Source organism: Thermobia domestica, chromosome 10 (assembly GCF_964235325.1).
Source record: "Thermobia domestica chromosome 10, izTheDome1.hap1.1, whole genome shotgun sequence".
Classification (NCBI taxonomy): Eukaryota; Metazoa; Arthropoda; class Insecta; order Zygentoma; family Lepismatidae; genus Thermobia; species Thermobia domestica.
The window spans coordinates 159,912-185,266 of NC_137463.1; the positions used below are offsets into that span (position 1 = coordinate 159,912).

The 25,355-nt window shown below is 36.6% G+C and overlaps 1 protein-coding gene across 1 annotated transcript in view; it reads left to right on the forward strand.

Annotated features, from left to right (window-relative positions):
* Positions 1-13,901, forward strand: part of LOC145662224 (uncharacterized) — a 151,382-nt gene extending 137,481 nt beyond the window's left edge. The window contains exon 3 of the mRNA XM_081727563.1: positions 13,743-13,901. Coding sequence (XP_081583689.1) covers positions 13,743-13,776 — 34 coding nt within the window. The 3' untranslated portion in view covers positions 13,777-13,901. The remainder of the gene's footprint in view (positions 1-13,742) is intronic.
* Positions 13,902-25,355: the final 11,454 nt, after the last annotated feature.

The window sequence follows — 25,355 nt, forward strand, 5'->3', positions numbered from 1 at the left end:
TTACCTTTCCGTTTTGTATAAATCCCCTACTGCCCTAAAAAAAATTGTGTTGGATACATTCTTGACTACTTGAACACCACTATCAACTCATTTCTTCCGTAAATCAACCTACTTTTTGCTAGTTTTGGCCTCCCAATACTAAACAATTACCTTACTTTTTAGTGCAAATGGAAATGGAACTTAAAATCTCATATTATTAGTTATATAAAGTACCGTCAAATAATTTAAAATTTTTAACCTCCAAATTCTTGAAAATCTAGAAATAAATCATAATATATTAAGATAAAGTAATTAGTCATATGGTTCTTATAATTTGGAAGATAAAGTAAAGAAATGGAAATAAATTCCTTCCCGGGAATTTATAGGCCAGGGGAAAAAACCCGGGAATATTCCCATTTTTAAATTCCTTCCCACCGGGAATATTCCCACTGCCCATCACTAGTCCTCGTGCGATAGAAAGTTGGGTTACTATTGCATAATCGCTCTCAGTTACGCCCGAACAAGACACGCAATAAGAATAAGTGGGTAAGACTAAGACTCAAGGTACTAGATTTTTGTTAATTGCTGTATCGCCGGACCAATTTTAGGAAATTTATCGGGTCAATTGGAAAATTTGTTTAAGTTTGTGAGGAAGAATGAGTGAAAGTCAGGTAATGGGAATAGTAAAAGTTAAGAAAGTGGTTGTTTTGGACATAAGCTTCACCGTATGTGGAGGCGAATAGACAATTTTGCAGAGAGGTATACTTGTTACGATATAGTGGCGCAAAAACAGTGTGAAAATGGTGCGTGTATGTCAAGGGAATCACATATCATGTATGAGTTATATTAATATGGGGCGCGGTGGCTCAGTGGTATTGCGTTCACTTCTGGTGCTTGGGGTCTCTGGTTCGATCACATTTTCGCCGTGTGGACTTTGCGGTGGACAAACACCGTGCACGTGGGTTTTTTCGTGGTTCTCCCGTTTCCTTCGACTTTCTTCATTCCACTTTTTTATTCATTTCTCATCATTACCGCTCTTTTTAGCCTAACCAGCATAATCGTAGGACGCAAAACTTAAAGATTTCACTTTATTTTTTATTTAATAAAACGAGCGACAGTTATGAATCTGTAGTACACGATTTTATCTTGAAATTGCAAATGTTTACAAGCCCTAGTTTTTAAGGTAAGTGGCTTCTAACTCAACGGCAATGTATTTCTGCACAGTGTACGAAAGCCGTATTTTATGTTTACAACTGAAGCGTTACTAGTATGAAACCATAACAAGTGACATTGAAATATGTATAATTACCAAAGCCCACATGTTTTTACTACTCTCACTTAGCGTATACCCACCGTCGCTGACGCACCTGCACCCTTCGGACACACCCCCGCGCTACAGTGCGGGCCCACCAGCGTCGCCTGCCCTGACTCAGTTATATAGAATTCGTGCTTTTTAGTGACCAACTAGCACCAGGGGCGGATCCAGAGGGCGATCGTCCCCTCCCAAAAGAGGAATCTATTTTATATATAAATAAAACTAGCTCTAAGTAGTAGTATTACAATCCACCACTCCCCAGAAGTCCGTCCTGGATCCGTCCCTGACTAGCACAGGTTAGTTTGTCTTTTTTGGAGTGTAGTTTTTATGCCTCTAACCTAATGTTACGTAATCGAACGTAATTTAACCTAATCCAACCAAATATAACCGATTCGAGTACGTTTTGGTACACTTTTTTCGATTTTCAAATTAGTTCTGCGATACAATAGTAATTTTCTAAATTTAGGTTAGGTTAGTTTGGATAATTTTTAGATAAAGAGCTTGCTGCCAGAGGTGATAACTTGATTTTGTCTTTGTGTGAATAATTGTTGCATAATAGAGTGAGAAAGTGACCGCAACGTTTTATTATGGCAAAAATACTTAATAGAGCGAGGTGTTATATAGGCTGCACCCCCATAATACAATGAAAAGAACGCTATTTCCAAGCAGAAATCCATACTCCAAGGGGAAAACATCAGAGCGGAGAATGGTCGGCCCGGTTTGAATCTCTCCGCCACCACATACCTCTTATTACAATATTTTTATTTATAATTTTTACTTCATTCATTTTTATTTAAATCTTATTTTCCAGGGGGAGTGTGACCTCTGTACTTTAAAAACTTTAGAAAATCATTAACGTTTAAAATTCTTTTCCATACGAAATCCATCCATACGAAACAAAACGTTCCCGTACATTTGACATCCCGCGGCATACATTAACAAAAGCAGCGAAATCCTTCTCTATTTCAGCCGTGATAGCCTGGAATTCATTACCTTCCGATATAATCGAGTGCAAAGGATTCTTGACCTTCAAACGTAGGGTAAAGGATCATCTTTTACATCAACAGAAACTTAGCTTGAACACCTACGCCTTAGCCTGCAGCAAATAAACCAATTTTGTATGCATGCATATTGTAGTATAGAGGACAGTATTAGGCCTATTGTACCTGAACAACTATTATATTCTTACTTCATATTGGTTTTCTTCAATATATATATATATATATATATATATATATATATATATATATATATATATATATATATAATATTAGTTTGTAGTTAACTAAACGTTATATGTTTATTGTCGTTATATATGTACGTGTATAATATTTTTATATATATTCTCATGTGACATTCCTGATTGTAATTTTGTTGAGGTTAGGTGGTAGAGCAGCCTACGGCTGAACCTCGCCTCATGAATAAAGGCATTTTCAATTCAATTCAATTCAATTCTTTTTCAAATAGTTGATGGGAAAACGACAACATGAAAACTCCGTATTCCGACGGATTGCTGCGGCTTTTTTTCTCCGAAGAAAACGTTTGCAACTAGCAAATTTTGAATGCATGAAACAGTGTTGTTCCTAGTGGTCCTGATAGTGAAAAATGTGCTTTCAGTGGGAAAATGTACTGACTGTTATAAGTTTTTCATATTAGGCACACAGACGTGTTAATTGAATTATTCTTAATTGGCATTATTAGATGCTTAGTTATTTTTAGGTCGCTTTCAAGAATTTTTAAGCCATTCCCAGATACTTTCCCTCTATATAGCACTTAAATCGTACTGAGAATTGTAGAAATTACTGCGTATGTACCGAGTGCAACATTACTGGTGGGAATCCGCCATGATTTACATTGCATTGCTATGCACCTTTTCTGCTGTTTGCCGACTGCTCGGAAAGGCTACTTTCCAGCGGTGTCGCCGGCCCATTTTGTGCGCCTTTCTGGCTATTTGCCGACTTCTCGAAAGGACCTCTTTTCGATATCGGCTTCCCAGTTCTCTCACAGGAGGCATCCGACCTCTTGCCGCCATTGAAAAGTGGCCCTTTGCCTGACTGGATATCAACCCTTCAGGAAGGCAAAATTTTCACCAACTTTTACAATAGATTTGCCTGTCTGCCTCAGTGTTATGATTTCTTGGCACAATTGCTAGCTCTGAAAGTATATAACACTTGCATCTCCCATTCAATTTCTTCTTTTTTGGCTTAGAGTGCTGCAAAAAAGCAAAAGGGAAAAATTTTATACTGGGACACACAAAAAAATGCAAATATTATACTTCAAGAACTTGCAAGGGAGAAATCATAGTATGGAGGAAGACTTAGGCAAGACTAATGTAAAAGGTTATGAAAATTTTGCCTTCCTGAAGGGTTGATTTCCAGTCGGCAAAGGGACACTTTTCGACGGCGGCAAGAGGTCGGATGCCGCCTGCGGAAGAATCGGAAAGCCGACGTCGAAAAGAGGTCCTTTCCAGCAGTCGGCAAACAGCAGGAAACGTGCATAAAATGCGCCGGCGCCGCCGCCGAATAGTTGTCTCGCCGAGCAGTCGGCCAACAGCCGTAAAGGCGCAGGGTCGGAAAGAGGCTTTCCCGACTGTGTTGCCGACTCTGACGGTCGGCAACAGTCGGTAAAAGGCATTTTTTTTACGATTCTCGACCGCTTGCCGCCTCGGCAAAAGGTCGGCAATTTTGAACAAGTGGATCGTCGTGCCTCCGCTGATGGGTGCCGGCTGCTAACCGGCGGCCTGCCAACGTCGACGACTGCAATCCCTATTGCCGACCGCGGCATCCTGATGAGGATAGCAGGCATATGCCTATATGTTCCCTCAGGTATGTGCCTTATGTACCTCTGAGAGAGAATTCACATATGGCAAGTGATAGTCACAGTCTATGTCCGCCCCTAGGCACATACCTGACATATACCTAAGGAACGTGTCTAGTGTTTTCCAGGTATTTTCTCCATGCCGTAAGTGTCAACGAACCACAAAATGACTCCCCCAAAATATGTTAAATCATCTATATGTGTAATGTATTTACATTAAGGTGAGTCTAAAAAACACTTTAAACAAGTAAAAATAACGCTCCCCAGGGTGGGCGCGAACCAACAACCTTTGGATTACTAGCTGCGTACTCTTCCGATTTGCCATGCAGGCGATGAAGAGAACTTCGCTTGTAGATGGGTAAATTGTTGAGATCTTTTGAATTTGGCTAATCAGAGTGCTCCTCTAATCTCGTATATTCGACGATAACCGTTTGGGATCAGATAAAATATGCTCGCCATGTAATTTTATAACAAAATGAAGTGTGTCTACTTATGATCGGCAACAATTGCCATCTAATAAAGTTGATGCGTTTGTTGATTCTAGTACACAATCGCTTAGAAAAACAAGCAACAAATGCATCAAATGTGGGAGATGAATTTAGAACACCTAAATGGCGCATGTCTAGCTCATCTTGTGCTGTTAGGGTATCTGAAACAATATGAACCTAAAGGACGTACCTAGAACATGACATATATATATGTCCCAAGTGATGACATAAAAACAAGTGACTGTTAGAATGCGAAACTGAGCCAGGTATATAAATGCTATTTTTGTGGTACATAGTTGCAAATATCAATTAGGTGTAACAAGTATCTAAAACTTTAGGTAGCTGAAGTACATACTTAGCACATGAATATCATATGTGCCAAGTGTCGGGTACCTAAAACGTAGCTGAGACCCTAAATGGCACATGCCTAGCACATCTTGTGCTGTTAGGATAGGAAGAACACGACTGCTAGAGTAATTTTGAAGGTGTTGGTGTGACGCGTACAAAAAGTATGCTTAATGCTTGTCAATGGACAGCAAGCAAGAAGTGATATAACAAAAGGAGAGTAATATCTCTCTCTCTGCAGATCTCTAACATGTGATATTTGTCTCCACGAACAATTAAGCTTTCTACAATTGCAGATTGCAAATTCAGAACATCTGAAAGCAGTAAGGGTGAACATGATTCAAGTTAGAGGTAATTTACTCGATTCGAGTTGCGAGCTAATTCATTGTTTTTGAGGATAAGTTTGGAGTAGAATTGCGTTTAATATTTAACTTGTCAGTGCAGCTCGTTTTCACTGGTTTTGAAATCGTCATCTGATTATTTGGCAAACGAAAACTATGAAAAACGTAAGCAGTAATGTAGGACAATTTTAATGTTATTCACGAGTGGAGACAATTCTAGCCTCTCATCTCATCTCGATAACGAGAGGGGAATACATTTTTACGACAAGATAGCTTCGTCGAATCTTGTGTACATGAATATCAGTATTTACTTACTATCAAGGAATCCCAAGCCGAAATCCAACCCGGACCGAAAAGCTTTGAACGTGTATGGCCGGCGCACGATACTTCCTAGACCATTTTATTATTATTATTATTATTATTATTATTATTATTATTATTATTATTATTATTATTATTATTATTATTATTATTATCATAACAATTGAATTTAGAGCAATGGTCCCATCTTGCATGCGAGGTTCGGAAGTCTGTACGCCACTGGTGTCCCTTATTCTGAGTTTGTCTTTTCTTCCGTTTCATGTGCATGTTTATTTTTATGCTTTTAGGCTTTTATATTAAAAGTGCATATTATGTAACTTTTTCATTTTTAACAAGATTCTTTTTTTTTTTGGAAAAAGGAGAAATGCTTTCCTCTGATATCTATTTCTTACCCTTCGCCTTCTTTGAACTCCTTTAGTAAGATTATTTTGTAATTTTTTTTCATCCATTGCCTAATAAAATCGTCATTCTTAATAATTTATTTCGTTCTCTTATTTGTAGTTTGCAACATTGATATATTTGTAACAAAATTGAGGTTGGTTCAACGACTTTCTAATGCTCAACCACCCCAACGCTCCAGTGTTTCAGGTTGCCTACTACTGCAGGAAAGATAGAATTGCAGGTGGTAATGCACTTTTGGAGTCGTCCATACTAGTTTTGTATCACTTTGATTTTCAATAACCGTAAAATTACTCTAAATTATAAAGTTCAATGCACAATGTTCAATTACGCTAATGCACCGCGAACAAGGAAGGAAATTTAAAAGATAAAGCAATACGAAAGCAATATATTCAAGAGGAATGTAAATGCAAAAGCATGGATATGTTGTAACGCAAACTGCAAGAAACACTGACTGTATAATTTCCTGTGTTTTCGAGAAATGTTTGGTAGAAACACGAGTTGTCAAGAAAATCTTCTTACTTACACATATTGAACAAGCCATGAGGTGACAAACGTCTGATGTTAAAATATTACTAAAATAATCCAATTCAGGACTAAAAACGGAACAATGAAAAGACGGAAGTGTTAAGTCGTATAAAACTTTATGATCAAAAGATTTCGGGGTCTTTCTACTCTATCTTTGCTAGGAATTGGTTAGACGGAATCTTGGTCTTTAGAATTCCAACTTTAACATTCTACTAATCAGGCGTTGGCTGTTCATCGCCACTCAGACGATACAACTCACCTTCTTGTCTTGAAACTGAATCAGATCCAGACCTGTAACCCGATATCAATAGACATTTTTTAATTGGATCGAAAAGACACAGAGTGGGAGACAGAATCATCAGGTTCATCGCCACCGATTTGAGAACATCAGCCCATCTATCCACAGAAGAAGAAGAAAGAAGAGATGCTACTGTACCAGTTGAAAGTTCAAGGTTACTCTTGTTCACGTGTACAGTTGCATTCCTGGGCAAATCGTGTAATCTATTCAGACACTTGAAACACACATATTTCAACAATTTCTGAAGAATTAAAATCACAGTAAATTTCTTAAACCAAAATGCATTTGTGTTTTCATTTATACATTATACAGCAAACCACAAGGGTTAGGCGATTTGAAGTGACTACTCACAACGGAGTGTGGGTGGCATTCCCTCATTCTCATTGGTATTGAAAAATAAGTTGTTTATCTCGCCCCTAATTCATACCCAAGAGAGGTGGGACGAAATGGTGGAGTTGCCGTAAGAGAATAATTTTGGATCCCACGCACAAGCCGAAGGCTTAACTTTTCTAATACCATATCGTACGCAGCGAAAAGGAGGCGTTCGTAGTTCGGCTCAAAAATTATTTCTAATGTCATTTTGCTGAGATGAAAGGATTTTAAAAATTCAGTGCCATTGTGATTGCTAGTTTTGCCATTGTAACAATATTAATGAAGCCATGTAAAATTTGGAATTAATTAAGGGGGACAAATACTTAGTTGGATGTTGTTAATAAATTTCTGTAAAAGCGTTGAATAGATAAATAATATTTAAATTTAATATCATTAAATACAGAAAATCAAGGTGAAATAGGAGAAAAATTGGAAAGTCCCACAAATATCATTTAGAGAAGCTATAAGTAATGAAGGTAAGGATATATTAGGTAAAGCATTAGATAGTATTGTAGGGGAGACCGAGGCTTGTTGTCACAATTTTTGGTTTTTGGAATGTAACTTTGCAAGAAAGAAAGTTATGAAAATATCGATTGTTCTGTGCTAACCTTGGAATCTCTTTCGCACAATACCATGATTTTTATTCATAAATGTTCTTACAAAAGTGGAGTTTTTGAAGTTTCAAAAATATCTTCCATCTGTGACAATCTGCCCTGCCTCTGGGTTGGTTGTCTCACTGAACAGGGTTGATTGTCCCAGCTATTTTAAAATAGAAAATACATTAAATTTTAACTTCAATCAAGATAATTTATTTAAAAAAAAGCAGCAAAGAAAACTCAAAAAATTGTTCATCCGTAACAAATTTTAAACTATAAAACATAATACAAAAGACATATTTTGTGCAAAGACAGTTGTTTCAGGTATTAGAGATCTTAAAATTAAACTTAACCTTTATTAGGACAATTATGCAAAAATTTAATTCAAGAAACCAGCAAATTGTATGGCTACAATAATAATAAATGTGAATTACACATAATACAGTTCGTAGAAGGACAAATAATGCGTATTAGAATTTGTCACAAGACAAAATAACTTGTGTTACCTGATTCATAGGCCTACTAACGTAATTAAAATGTAAGGCTAGTTTTAGACGGAAGCATTTATCGTAGCATTTCTCGTAGCAAAAATCGTATCATCGATATCCTACAGTGTAAAGTAGCAAATGCTATAGCATTTCCCATGCCATGGCATATCCTATGGCATTTCTTGTCGTTAGAACCTGCTCTATTTCGTAGCATTTTCCCCAGCATTTCTGCTCCGATTGCAGCGCCGTGATGTATTAAAAGGAAACGATGTGTGGGAAATTGAATTGTAGTAAAGAAAAATGAGTTGGAGTAGGGATACTATTATTATGTTGATTAAAAAATATGAGGGACATCCTTGTTTGTACAAAGTTAAAAGCGTGCAGTTTCACTATACGGATACACACAGAAATTCATTTTAAAAAATTTTCGTTTCATTTATTGGTGTGCTCTTGCATTCTCCGGAGCAGGTTCACTTTAACAGGTAGTAACGTGTAGTTTTACTATACGGATCCATAGTATAAGTAGTAATAGTAGTAGTAGGAGGAGGAGGAGTAAGTAGTAGTAGGTGTATTCATAGTAGTAGTAGTAGTAGTAAGAGTAATAGTAGTAGAAGTAGTAGTAATAGGAGTACTTAGTAATAGTAACAGTAGCAGTAGGTGTAGTAATAGTAAGAGTAGTAGTAGTAGTAAAAGTAGTAGTAGTAGGAATAGGAGTAGGAGTAGGAACGGGTAGTAGTAGTAGTTAGAATAGGAGTAGTAGTGGTAGCAGTAGTAGTAGTAGTAGCAGCAGCAGTAGTGGGAATGGGTTAGAAGCCCCGAAGGGGATGATTGGGTTCTGTTTTCGATACAAAATGGGGAAATTACAGACTTGCCAAAATTTTATGGCAGCTTATTGAAAATTACGTGCATTTCAGGTTCGACTTTAATTTCTACATTTCCACATATATACGCATCTCAGATGTAAGTGCACACCATATTTCCATTACTTATACACTATATTAAAACATTGAAATTTCTTCTGTAAATTTTAAAATCTATGGATCTGTATAGTATAACTGCACCGTTAAAAGTCCTTTGTGTCATATTAACCATATGCGAAAAAGGGCTTTAGAAGAAATAGTGACTGAAATATCTGTTTTTAGCTTTGGAGCCATAATTGCGCTCTTCTCCAGTGATTTGTTTGCCACGTCACGACAAAATTCTACCGTGTAAAAGCACAATATACTTTTGATGCCATAGAATATTATACGAGATTTTTGGCAGCACATCTGCTACGAGAAATGCTACGATAAATGCTTTCGTCTAAAACTGGCCTAAGTATGAAAGAGGAATAAAAGGCTGTGATTTAGTCCACTAGTGAAATTCTGCGCAAGAGATAGATGGCTCACAGTTATGACAAACATAAGAACTAGATTCTGGATCAGGGATACATTGGTCGTGCCACCATTCTTTACATTCAATACATTGCACCCAACCTTCTTTGGACAGACTATTTGAAAAAAATTCAGAAAACTAAACAATAGCATTCTTCTTCGTAACTTTCAGAGTCAGTGTCATTGTCATGTACGGATTTTGTCCTACTATTCCTACCTCGTGTGCCTCAATTGGCTGCAGATTTATATGAACTTTCATTTTCAGAAAATAACTCTTTTCTTGAAAGTTGTGAATTTTTAAATATTCCCTTTTGGATTTTTGTCCTTGTTCATGGGAAGTGTTGTCTGATTTCAACCTCTTTTTTGTGCTCTCCTTTCTTATGTTCATCTTCCAATATTCTTTCAACTGGAATGTCTGTCAAGATATCGATTTATCTTTTGGAGTGTTTTTTTTTTTACTTGTACTACGCTGTTTTGCTTTCTGTAGTGACATAATCATTCAGGAGAAATTTGTAGTGGTTGGCTTAGTACATCATTGGTTTCATCTTCGGCCAAATTACATAATTCTGTGTAGGCCTATGTATTTCAGAATTGATCGTAGATTGAGGTTGATCGGTAGAATATGTCGTCTAAATGTCAGGGTTGTCATCAGCAGTGATGAAAATTTTCCGATTCATAAAAACATACTCCACATATTTCTACATCGTTGGTAGGACGTAAAATATATTGGTGTTAAATATTGTTTGAAAAAAAGTTTTATGAAGTGAAAATCTAACGAATCTTCATTTCTGCAAAATGTTTCAAACACTTCAATGTGTTCTCCCCTCAGAATTCACCTTTGACCTCACAAAATCATATTTAGTCAGTCTAATACGCGTAAGACGAAGTTTTCTCATAGCTTTACTACTTTTCTGGATTTATATACTTGCAACATATATAAATCAGTAGAAATAATATAAAGTAGCTACTATAAATTTTTGACTATCCAAAATCCCAGTTTACGTAGCTCATGAAAACAAGTATCGAAAATTTACTAAAAAAAACATTCATTTATTCATATATTCATTCAAAAGAGAAAGAAAAATGTAACTAATAAGCAAGCTGACTTCTGTAGTTGTGCTTCCAATAAAATAAAAAAACGTAAAAAGCTGCGCTTTTTAGCGTTGCGTTCCAGTGGAAATTTTCTAGAAGGCATCTCCATGGTTGCTATATTATGTATACATTTTTGTACGCCCATGGTGCGTTCTAACAGCAGCAAGTAATTTCATTTTAATATACAAAATAGAAACTATATTTCTTTTTTGTTATATACGTGGTTGTTCCATCGAATAGTTATTATTTCTAATACATTTTTGTACATAATAATAGTAGATTTGCTTTGAGATATTGCTTATACAAAAGTCCAATATTGAACTTCAAATTTACGAGTGTTAAACACAATAAAAACAAAGCATTTCTTCTTATTTTCTGTTACAGAAATAATCTTTATAACGAACTTTTGTGGAGTTATTTCATTACATTGGCGGGCCTATATGGGAAGATCTAGTGGAATTTTCTGTTTTTGAAATAATTTATAAATTCTCAAAGTTCTTTTTATCGCTTTCTTGTTAGATTTTAGACAATGGAATGGGATATTTCTACTCTACGAACTCGATCTATGTTCCCTGCACTTTACACACCCAAAGTGAGAGAGAGGAACACTATGTAAATTTTTGCTTGCCAACTTGAAATATTAGAACATTTTCCGGATCCGGATTTGGAAAAATATAATTTATTGCTGTCTAACTTTCCTCTACAGAATTCAATTTTATAGCTCAATGTGCAGTTAAATATAGTGGAAAATTTTACACCTAATATCACTATACATAATATTCAAAATCGTTCGGCTTATGAAAAGTTTTTCCCCGTGTTTCTACATCATAATGGAAATTTTCCGATACATGAAAATCCTTTCACTTGTTTCTACAGAGGGATAAAACATTCCGATTTACGAAAAATTGTGAAAATTTTCACTCATAAAAAATCTTTCAGTTTTTCCATACACGACAGATTTCTTTTCGATTCATAAAATAACATTTCACTTGATCCTACATAGTACTGGAAATTTTCCATGAAAATTTTCATATTCTTTAAACGATCTTTCACTTTCTAATATATTCTATACATGGATTCTATACATGGTTAATGAGAAATTGTTACTTCATCACTGATATTTGTTTATAATGAAAATTTTCCACCTCACATCACTGGTCTTCGGTTGAAAATTGAGGATTATATCCAATGTCAGAATCAATTTGCTTGGAAGCATTATGAGATAGCTCCATTTATGATTCTGGTCGATCCATACGATGGAAGGAAGTCGGCTTCAGAAAAAATATGTTCATTGTAAGGGTAAATGCTTGTTAAGTGAAAACCAGATTGAACGTTTGCTGGTGTCATAGCAAGGGGATAAGAGGTAGCCATTGTCTTAGAGATGGCATAAATAGTCATCGTTTTACCAGAATAGTTGAGCATCCAAGAGTCACATGCAGAATTAATGTACTCTTTTAGTGGCCCAAACATATTTCTCTTCAAGGGCTGTAGGCGGTGGGAACAATGTGGCGGGAACAATAACATGATTACACCGTGGTCAAGACCTTCAATGCTTAGGTAAGGAATGTAACAAAACGTGATGCTGTCATCCATTCAGACAGGTTAGCACATTCCTTTAAGCCTGGAGGTCCACGTGCGATATAATGATCCTTGAAGTAAACATGCGGAAAGACGAAGAAGAGTGGTATGTGATTTCCGACTGCCAAAATTGCTGTAGCTAAAGCTACCAAGTTCCCCCTTTCGGCCGAAACCATAGCTCCCACGTGCTTGAATCCTCTTCGAGCGATTACTTTGTCTGGTCTCTGCACTTGTTACTCCTCTTTCATCCATATTCCAAATGTCTTGCGGCAGAAACTTGTGCCTCTTCAAGACTTCAGAAAGGCTGCCAAAAAATCGTTTTATATTTATGTGGTTGAACGCTGAAGTCCTTGTTAAACTAGTTGTCTCTGGTACACGAGGAGCTAGTTTAGGACGCCTCTTTAAAAAAGCAGTCAACCAATCTGCACCAGTCATTTTATTTTCGTGCCAATTTGACGGCGTTTTAAGGTTACTTTCTTCAGCAACTTGAAATGTCAATTTACGAACTTCTCTTGTACTCAATCTAATGTAAATACCGGCAGCATGTAGCAAGTACGCAGTTAATTGTTGTTCTACGGCATCGGGAAAAACTTGGCAGTGTTTATGTATCCAACGAATATTGTTTGTGCCGATACATTTTTATTACTAAGATCACTGTCGGTGATTTTCTGTACGTATTGACCTAAAGATCTATAATTCACATTAAAGTCTCTGACAGCCTGTTGAACTGAACCTCCTTCGAATTTAACACTTCTCGCTGCTCGTAACATAACATCGGTCGGGACTTCTCCTTTGTTGGTTGATATTTTGAAATTCAGAACCATTGTGCTCTGAAAAGAGTCACATGAAACAACCAACGCCATTCAGAACGTGACAACCAAGCCCACTCGTTTAATTCTTGCACGACCTCCATGGAAAACAGAACGAAATCCAAGAAATATAAATTAATAAAAGTATAGCATTATAAACAAACATTTATAATACATTATTGAAACCTCCAAGCTTCCTAGGTAAAATGCAACGTACCGTGTCCGTCACAGATAGTTACAATATGGGTTCATAGTAAATTGATTTACTTCTATTTCTTATATTCAACAATTAAATTACACTCCCATTACTTGTTTATAAAAGTTTTAGGTTGATTGCTAGGTGACTGCAATATTTGCGCTGCGTTATATAATCTAGCTTGTTTCGCTTTTCTTCTGCTGGTTTGCTTTGACCCCGTTGCTTTTCATTGTCTCATCGAGAAGCGAAAATGAGATATTGCTTTTATCCATTGCGATAATTAATGTATTCTCTTAAAGCTAAAGAGTAATAATCTTCAATGAATCTTGTCTTGAATCAGAGAATGGGTCTGCAAATGGCGTTTAGAATGCTGTAGATTCTTAAATGTCTTTCCCTTTTCTTTCCAGGAAGTGGCTGGATGCACGGAAGTTCTTATGTTGACATAACCAGAGCAACAGCACATGACGTCACTTAATGACGTCACTAACCTGGAGCAGTTCATGCGCAGTGTATCCATAAGGAAGGCAGCTCTGTTGACAGCATTACGGCTGAGATAATATGCCAAGGTGGATTATAATTTAGGACATAACTGGAAATTGTTCGTGGGCTGGTGGACATAAAAAAAGTCATTCATATTCATATTCATATTCATATTTATTTGCCTGTTCATAGCTTACAAATGAGGACAATCCTCAATTAAGCATTACAGTTGTCAGATATGATTTACATTCTCTATATGTTTTCAGTAAGATAAGTTTCCACAGAGTAATAGCTTTTTTCTAACAATAATTCTAACAGAGTATTTCTGAATATCCGTTTTTCGTTAATGTCCTTATACTTTGTTGGTAATTTGTTATATAATTTTATACAATTCATATACACAGTTTTGCTAAAATTTGCATAATTCTGTTGGATAATATACATATTACAATCCTGCCTAGTATTGTATGAGTGAATCGTATTAGCTAAAGTAAATAAATCCTTGTGCTCGATTACATACATAATTGTGCGATATATATATAAACTAGGTAATTTCAATAATTTATATATATATATTTTTTAAATATTTTTACATGAGGATCGTTCAGGCATACTAAACATTATTCTAATAATTTTTTTTCTGTATTCGGAATGTACTAGCACTTATTCTCGAATTCCCCCAAAATATAACACCATAGTTTATTATTGAAAAAACTTTGCTATAGTATAAGGACATGACAGCTTCCTTGCACAAACTACCTTGCAACCTACGGAATGCAAAGCAGAGTGAACTAAGTTTAGTATTAATGTATTCAACATGAGTATTCCATGTTAAATCTTCATTAACATATACTCCTAGAAATTTAATAGATGGTGTTTGACATAATTCTACAGTGTCTACAGTTATTGGTACAAGTTCATTTCTTTGGCCCGGGAATCGAAATTTGACAATGTTAGTTTTTCCTAAATACATAGTTAATTTATTTATGTTTAACCAACTAATAATTTTTGTTAGCGTCTTTGTAGTGAGCCTTTCTGCTTCATTTACTGAGTCTCCACTGACAAGAACATTTATGTCATCAGCATACAATGTTGACTTCACACAGCCTAGACTATTAACCAAATCATTAATATATACAACAAACAAAAGAGGTCCCAATATTGATCCTTGTGGTACTCCTTTTGTTACTTTCATTAAAGATGATTTAAACATTGTTCTTCTGCCATTTACCTCTTTACAGATGCCAACAGTTTGACTACGTTCAGATAAATACGACTTTATCCAATTGTTTGCCACACCTCTGATGCCATAAGAATACAATTTTTCTAGCAAAATACCATGGTCTATAGAATCGAACGCCTTAGATAAATCAACAAAAATACCAATTACATGCTTTCCTTTATTTATATCCATTGCTACATCAGAGATGAAATTAAAGATTGCAGTGTTGGTTGACTTCTGGCTTTGAAACCCGTGTTGACTTGTGGATATTATATTATTTAAAAGGAAAAAGTTATTTAGTCGCGATTTCATTGCTAACTCAAATATTTTAGAAAAACACGACAAAACTGAAATAGGACGATAATTATTTAACTCCAATTTACTTCTCTTTTTATACACAGGTGTAACTCTAGCTAACTTAAGCCGCGTAGGAAAAATTCCTGTCAAAAATGAATGATTTATTATATGACAGAGTTGATGTGCAATAAGAAGAGAACTTTCCTTTACAATCATGGATGGCACTTCATCCCAACCTGGAGAGCTGGAGCTTTTTAAGCTTTTTATTATTTGTAAGATTTCCTCTGGTGTAGCTGGTTTCAGGAAAAGCGACTTAGTTATTCCGCTCTGTAGCTTAGAGTTATTTTCTTGATGAGCTATTTTGATTGGGTTAAATATTTCTAAAGTTAAGAAATATTTATTAAAATGATTTGCAATCTTATCTGGGTTACATACTACTTGAGAGTTTATTTTTATTGCATCAATTCCTGTTGTTTTTACCTTATTCATCTTACCATTAATTAACTTCCACATAACTTTACTTTTGTTTCTCGCTGCTAAGATGTAATTTGTACTGTGTAAAAGTTTTGCTGTTCGTATGACTCTTTTGTATGTCTTCCTATAGTATTTTACATATTCAATAAATTGAGGTGTTACATCTTTACACGTTTTTAGTTTTTTTGATAACTCAAGTAGTTTGAGTTTAGAAGTCCTAATTCCTATAGTGACCCATGGTTTCCCCAACCTAACCTTACTGTAGTTCTTTCTGGGAAACGCAATATTGAAGTGAAAGAGAAATGTATCTAGAAAAAAGTTAAATATACCATCCGTATCACCAATTTCATATATTTTGTGCCAGGTTTCTTGTGCTAGCAAGTGTAGAAAGTAATTAATACTAGTTTTTGAGAAACATCTTTTTGTTATAACTTCTGATTGAGTAGGTACGAATATTTGAGATGTATGTATTTGCCCTATTATTGCATCATGGTCAGAAAAGCCTGGCTTAAAGATATTCAAAGAAGTAACTGACTCTGTGTATTGTTTACTTATTATTATTTGATCTAACGCAGTTTTCCCTCTAGTTGGTTCTCTGATAAGAGGCTGCAACCCAAACATATCTAATATATTTTGACATTTTGTTTTTTTCTCTTGATTGAACCAGCCAGTCAATGTTAGTATCACCACAAATTATTACCGTACTATATTTCTTACACAGAGACTCAAGAACAGTTTCAAGACTCCTAAAGAATACATTAATATTTCCTGCTGATGACCTATAGATGCAAATTATACACATGTTTTCAATTGAAATAGCAACTATTTCAAAATGCAATTCAACAACGAATTGACTTACATTTATTTCCTTAAAACGTAAATGGTCACCTACAAATATACATACCCCACCATGTTGCCTACTAGCGCATGAATAGTTTGTAGCCAACTGATAGTTATTTAAGTGTACCATATTCATCTGATTAGCAGATAACCAATGTTCACTAAAGCAAATGACATGCATACCTTTAAGATCCTCTTCAACTAATTCATCAAAAAAATCAAGTTTACTACCTAAACCTTGCACGTTCTGGTAATATACATTTATTACATTGTAGTCACTGTTACCTCTATTGGCTAAGTGCTTGGAATTTTTACTGGGACTTGCATTAAAAAACTATTATCACTATACCTTGTGGGAACCTTTTTTATTCTATTTGATTTTCGCTGAGTTGTACTAGATGGATCGTTTTGTTCTATACCATTTGTGGATACTTGCTGCGATCTGTTAATATCCAGTCCAGGTTCTTTCGTACCGTGATTTGTATTATGTGGACCTTGTATTAGCGATATTCGATCAATTTCTTCACTTTCAGTAGCCAAAAGTACTCCTGGCTCCTTATCATGGCTTACGTGTAAGTTTCCTGTCAATTTTAACACTTCACCCTCATCCCGATTCGCTCCGTTGTAAGTCGAACTGTGTCTCCTTTGTTCAGACGAAATTTGATCACCTTCACAATCGTTTCCATTTCCGTCTATTACCAGTGCTGATGTACTTCCACAATTGATAGGTATTAACGTACTATAAGTTGTGCACTGTGCTTTCAACTTATTTGACATAATGATATTATACAGTGCGTTGCGTAAAAACAATTTCCCCAGACGATTTAAATGGAGGCCGTGATTAATATGATAGTTTCGGGGCACACAACTTACATCAAGAAGTTTGACATTTTTGAAAGTTTTACACAACACGTCAATTTTTTTATTTGTTTCTTTCATTTCATTGTTTACACACGATGAGTCATTTAAATCATGGCGATACGGCAAGTTTACTACCACTACATTTGTGCCTGAAAGTTTCTGTAGAGCCAATTCTAGTATGTTTAGTGCATTTTCAGCTTCATTACAAGCAACGTCATTTGCACCGCCTATTATTACAACTGTGTCATGTTCATTATAATTTTGATTGTGGATGTAAGGAAACACAACGTCTTTTATCTTAGCACCTGGTTTTACCGACCCAGAAACATCCATGTCACTTATTTTATAGTTTAGCCCAGTGGCAATATCGCGACCATGGCTGTCACTAAAAATAATGATTTTCCCTTGTACTTCTTGTTTTTTAGCGTTTGTATTATTCGTGCGGACTTGATTCACAATTTTACATTGTACCGGTAAATTAATATTTTCCCGAGGATTAGTCCTTTTTGGTCTTAAACCAGAAGGGCTAATGCATGAATTTACCCTTGCACTGCTTTTGACGTTGGTCGAAGAACGATTTGATTTGTTGCTACCCACTTGAAAAGCACTCCGAGATGGTGTGATTACATAACTACTTCCTTCTGGTTCGTCTTCTAGAACTGCGAATCTATTTTGCGTTGGTATTTTTCGTACAACACTATGTAGTCTGGATTTATTCATGCATTTGTCGTGAAAGTCAATATCCTTGTGTATAAGCGGGGAGACATTCTCTGATTCTTCTTGGTGCTTCATATATGTTTGTTGTTTGCTGTCACTTGTTTTGTCTTTGCCGGGTACTTGCACTTTTAACTGACGGGCATTTGTAGATTGCTGGACATTTGTTCTGTAACTACTTTGCTTTCTTGAGTCTGCTACCACCTCACTCCATAGCGGACTGCACTCCCTTGTACTTCTGAATACATCTCCACACTTTTCTCGATAATATTGCTTCGATACACATTCACATTTTTCGTTTGCTAGTAATGATATAATTTTACGTAGAGAATGTATTTCTTCAATTAGCTCACTTATTAGTTTATTTTCAGAAGACTCACCCGAACACGGTTGATTGTCATTTGTTTTCCGGTTACAAATTGCTTCTATACAGTACCTACATTTTGTCTGTTGAATATCGTTATCTTTGTTGCTAATATCAGACAGTTTCATATGTCTATCTAAAGCACTGCACTTCAACTCACAATCAGGTAAATTACTATTACTAAATTTACCGACTTCAGCCGAACTTTTACAGTTTTGAGGACGTCCTCTTGCTCCAGCTACAACAGCCGCCGCCATGTAACATTATATTGTTACAGCCGTTGTGTGAGTTGCGCTTTACATTCAGCAAACGAACAAGATTATACACAAACAATGCACTGAATAATGCGTAAATAAATGCAACTTGACCTATCAAAGGCGGGAAGAACGCCGGATTTTTTTAAAATCTCATTTCGTGCTGCGCACTAATACATGTATCAAAATTGAAATTTCAGGTTTCCTCAGTTATATTCTATTTTGTAAGTGTACTGACATTCATGATATATCAATTTCTTTTAGCACCAAATGAACTCGTAGGTTTAATAAGTGTTTTGGAGTGGCAGAAACGGGATTAAGAATATATGGAAATTTTTTCAATTACAATTTACAAGTATAAGGTGTTTATTCAAAACGAAAGACAAATGCTTAAGGAATTAAAGCGCAGAACATGTAAGTCATCTATGAACAAGCAATAAGATGTTGCTTTTATTTGTATGAAACTCTCCATAAGGGGCATTATTGCAGGGCTGCGAACTAATGCACAAGGAACTTGACATATGACTATTTCGCTGCCTGAACCTACCGTAATCTAACCCGAACTACTGTTACTCTTCTACTACTAGTAGTAAATTATTATTACTACTACTACTCAACTACTACCTCTACTGCCTTACTATACTACTACTGCCTATTACTTTACTATTAGGCCCGAAACCAGGTACAAAGGTTTAGGGGGCCGTGAATATGTTAGGAAGGCCAAGTCATTAAATATTATCTTATAAATATCTAAATTGTGTTCTTTGTATTAATAATAAAATTTTGTATTGAAGTCTAGAGGGGCAACAAAAAATTTAGCGGGGCCTGCCCCCCTAATCCCTCTGGTTTCGGCCTGGCTACTACTCAACTACTACCCTACTACTACTACCTTACTACTGCCTTACTACTACTATACTATCATTACTACTACTAAGTGTGCACCCATAAATGTATTTTTAATGTATTTTTTGAACAATTACTAGTATCTCTTGTAGCGCTCCTGAATTTTAGACCTACCTGTTCCTGGTGGATTACTGGCAAACGTCAACACATGTAGTCTAGAAGGCGTGATGCCACTATTTTCATCAAGATATGTGAGTTTCAAAGTAATATGAATTTGTCCACGTATTCTTGATCTGAACTGCGGAAACTACACTATCCCAATTTAAGGATGCACATTAACACTGATGTAATAAAGTAATTATGCAACATGTACCTAAGCTACACAGGTTTACGTTTACGCACCCACTGGCTCAACTTTTGAAGTATTTCGTTTTATTAGCTTAACGACGTCGACCATACCCTAGACGCCGCATGGACAACGTCGCACATAATACCAACTATTCGCAAAATCAAAGTAGTCGAATCACTTATCAACAATTTTCGCATTTACTACTGCCTTAAAATGGGAAGATTATTAAGTGACATGAATTCCCACCTATATCCGTGTTCTGTTGTGGGATTACATGCACAACATTTAATGGATTTATTAAGAAATACTGAACCCACAGGTTCAGCACCCACATAATTGCATTCTTATGAACAGCACACTGAGAAAAATCCGTTATCCGGATAGCGGTATATTGTACAAATGTACGAAATCCTCTTGCTTATTACAGAAATCATTATGAAGCATACGTTATCCATATGCTACATACGCACTGTCCTTAGATGCTACATCATGTCATTGCAGGATGTCTGACACGTAACAGTTTTCCGTATATCACATACATATACACGTTACATTCTTCAGCTATATGTTATTTACGTCCATTTGTATGTGAGATCCTGACCGGCTATATTGTTTCATATGGAAACTAGGTATAGATGGAACACTTATACGGAAAGTATTATAAAATATGCGTTTTCAGTTATACGTCTGTTGTACGTTAAGTCCAAACAATCCAATAATTACGCATGCAACCTACCTTTTTAAGTACGCTACCTACAATTTTTTTCTCAGTGTGTGTTTTGAAAACTAGCCATATGTCGGATTACGGGGAGAAAGCATTTTTTGTTGAAAATCATTGCTGTTTTCTTAAATATTTGTGAGGTTAATCTACCTTAAGCTAAACATACCACTAACTAAAGAGTTTCAGACAGTATTGATGAGCTTGAATAGTCGCTAATGCTCTCGCCTTTGATCCTGGGCTCGATTTCCGGCAGGGTCAGTCGTTCGAAAAGGTGTAACAGCTTTTTCAGGCCAGCTATCCTAAATGATGTTTTTCCGGAGATTTCCTCATTCGCACCAGGTAAATGCCGGGATGTTATCTAATTTACAGGCCCCAGGCCGCTAATTTTCTTATCCATTCCTTATATCCCTCCCTGTACCGTGATTGTGTGCTCGCCGAAGTTGTCATCCCTCCAACGTGCTTAAGGCCATAGATGCCGGTAATGGCCATGACTTGTATCTATAAATAAATAAATAAATCAGTATTGACGAGCGAGCGCTAGCAAGCGAAGTCAGGCTAGAGCGCCGCAATGCACGTTGTATTCGTCCATTATAATTAATTGCAAAATTTTCCATTCCGCACACGGCATTTCCAGTCTACTCAGTTCACAATCAATATCAATTATCTTTCCGTAACTTGAACTCATTCTACCTATACACATTCTTTTTTTTTACTAAGTTTTGGTCCCCCGTAATCCTAGAGAACACGAGAAATATATTACATACTTCTTTCGTAAATTTTGCAAATTCAAACTCATAAAATGAAACAGCACCATCGTTTTCTACATACAGTAAACCAGGCCTGTCCATGAATTGGCTCCCGGAGCCAAAGCGTGAGCGAGCACGAGCGAAGATAAGAACAGGTGAGCACAGGTGCTGCTAGCTTCGCTTCTTCCACTGCATCCGATAAGTGTTGCCAACCACACATGATGGCAAAAAACCTATGGCCAAGCCTGGCCAGAAATTCGCACGATGATAAGCATTGAGCAGACGCAAGCGTGAAATGTGCAGGTGTGATCTCCCCCTCCCCATTTCGAAAGCAGTGACGCGAAAACACTGCAGGAAATAAAATTGGTACGGTTTTTGGTCGAGGAAGACGCATGATAGAGGTTACAGTTAGCGTTGAAGTAACTAACAAATGAACAAGAAAGAAAGAAAGAAAGAAACTAATATTAAACATGTCATCTTACAGACGTAAAAACGACTGCAAAAATCGGAAACGAATTGTTTCAGACCTTTTTAGCTTGCTTACACAATTCGTGACGTATTACATTAGCGCTCGGTCTGTAACTTGTCACTCGCTTCACGTTTGCTAAGTTGTAAACGCCTTTCGTAGCTAGATTGATAGGGGAACGACGGGAGGTTGAAAATAATAATAATAATAATAATAATAATAATAATAATAATAATAATAATAATAATAATGCGTATTATTATTATTATTATTATTATTATTATTATTATTATTATTATTATTATTATTATTATTCGGACCAAAGAGGGATGAAAATGGGGATTGGAGGAAATTCATAACGAGGAATTGCATAGTTTATACCGCTCACCTAACATTAGGGTTGTTAAGTGTAGAAGGCTCAGGTGGGCAGGCCATGTAGCCAGAATGGAAGAAATTAGAAACGCTTTCATAATTTTAACTGAAAACCCAATTGGAAGAAGACCACTAGGAAGACCTAGGCGTAGATGGGAAGACAATATTAAGATGGATCTTGCAGAAATAAGAGTACAGAGTAGAAACTGGATCCAGTTGGCTAAGGACAAAAGTTAGTGGAAATATTTTGTAAACCTTCGGGTTCCATAGGCCATAGAGTTAGTTAGTTATTATTATCTAAAAGAAATGTTCAAATGTTGTTAAGAGACAATTACACAGAAGAACTGAGTTCCGACCAAACACTAATTTGCCGGAAGGAAATTCCAGTGCAGTCCAGCCTACTTTAAGCGTTATCCGTGCAACCCACGTTTCATGTTCAAGACATTGGGAATAATTGTTCGTATCATTCAGTTGGAACGTTTCCTTCCGAATTTACGCTATTACAGTAGACCTACGCTATTACAGTAGGCCTACGCTAATACAGTAGGCCTACAACATTGTGACTTTCAAAATCAGTCAGTAACTATCGAAGAAAGACAAGCGTGTAGCTTCAGTCGTTGAAATGATTTAACATTCTTTTTCACTTTTAACAAGCAACCAGCCAGGGACAATACATTTTTCCTTATTAAAAATACACTCCTTGTAAAAAAAAAAAAAAAAAAAAAAACTAATTGCAGTCACTAACGGTCACTCTTAAAAATGGAAAATCTCTTTGGCTCTCTTAATATTTTGTTTGATTCTTTGCGATCAAAGTAACTTTAAAAGTGGAGTAAGAAATACTATTCTTCCTATTGATAGTGTAATAGTGGCTTCTAATCTCCACAACCAACCCCTTTGCTAAGCCTATTCGTACACACATACATGCATAAGCTAATTTTCTGGAGATAATACTTAGATAATTACAAACAAGTGCTACAGTTTTTTTTTTCGTATCAACAGATTATCTCTTTTCCTAAAAAGAAAAACAACATAATATAACAAACCCACACTCGGATATAACAAACCCACATCCTTCTTTAACAAAAGGAAAGAAAAAAGAAGAAAAGGAACGTACATAGTTTATCATTTGATTGCTGTTACAAGTTTGTATTGTCTATAGTTAACGGTTACCACATTGTAAAAAAACACTTTACACTAAATGACAATCAGTTACCATACATACTTTTTTTTTGGTAAGCTAGTGATTACCGCCAAGGTTGACAACACTTCCGCTCCTCTAAGGACGAAACCCGAAGATCCACGAAGCACGAACAATGGTATTTGCCCGTAGAATGCTCGCGAGCGTTCACGAGGAGAGTTTCCAGTATCTGCTCGCCGTGGGCAGGGCTGCAGTAAACGTTATACAATTTTCAAAAATTAGTAGTACAGTCCTTTTTCACACGCAGTCCTTTATTTTAATCATAAAATTACAGTTTTTGTGCTTATGTATTCTATACCTGCATCCACTTATCCAGCGCCGTAACTTAGATTTTTTTCTTGGGAGGGAAGCATTAATAAGCGTATTTAGTGCTCCTAGAAAAAGTTGTATTTCTAATTCTTAGGCTTCCTATTTGGTCTAGGAATTAATTCGTGCGGGTGGACAAGAGATGGCGCAACGAACGGAGCGTCCCACAGTTCCGTGTATCCACACATGTGTTGCAAACCCCTGTCATCGCGTATCGTTCGTAGTATAGGGCAGTGGATTAAAGCGTCAACAACACCAGTTTGTAGTTAAGTGAACATGGCGCAATTTGTGCCTGATAAAGTGTTTTTGCGGGGTGTCCTGCTGCATTACTTTAACATGCAGAAAAGTGCGACTGAAAGTCATCGTATTTTGGTGGAAGTGTATGGTGACCATGCTCTAGCTGAGCGAACGTGTCAGAAGTGGTTTGCACGGTTTAGAAGTGGTGATTTCGGCTTGGCAGACCAAGAGCGAGCTGGACAGCCAAAAAAATTTCAAGACGAAGAATTGACAGCATTGCTCGAGCAGGATTCGTGTCAAACGCAGGAACAACTTGCAGCAGCATTAGGCGTTGATCAAACAACAGTCTCCAAACGCTTGAAAGCCATGGGAATGATTCAAAAGATGTCACATTGGGTTCCACATGAATTGAAAGACAAAGACGTTGAAAGACGAAAAACCATTTGCGAATTGCTGCTTCAACGACAGAGCAGAAAGGGGTTTCTGCATCGAATTATTACGGGTGATGAGAAGTGGATCCATTACGAGAACCCTAAACGAAAAAAGGCCTGGGTGAAACCAGGTGAACCAGGTCCATCACAACCAAAACGAGATATTAACTGTGCAAAGGTTATGCTGTGCATATGGTGGGATATGAAAGGTGTGGTGTACTATGAGCTGCTGCAACCGGGTGAAACTATGAATGGAGAACGTTATCGACGACAATTAATGCGTTTGAAGCAAGCTCTGGCCAGAACACGACCAGAATGGCAGAACAGACATGATAAACTTATTGTTCAACATGATAACGCTCGCCCACATGTCGCAAAACCGGTCAAAACCTATTTAGAAAATGTCGGATGGGAAGTTTTACCCCACCAGACGTTGCTCCTTCGGACTACTACTTGTTCGATTGCATGAACAACGATTTGATTGGACAACGGTTTACTTCTTCAGAAATATCGAAACATGGGTCTCTGACTGGATCGCTTCCAAGGATGAGGACTTCTTTCGCCACGGAATCCGTACATTGCCTGACAGATGGGCGAAAGTGGTGGCTAGCGATGGACAATATTTTTCTTAAGGTATTTATGTATTTTGTGTTTGTACTACAGCTTCAATGTGTGCGTACCAACCGCACGAATTAATTCCTAGACCAAATATTTCCATCTTTCTCTTACTCTTTATGGGTTCCTCCGGAGTCTGTGAGCCCTCCGCACGGCAAGGTCTACGGGGTCGTTAGTTACACCTCTAGGCCCGTTCCATACTTGAAAAATGACTTAAGGGGACAATATTG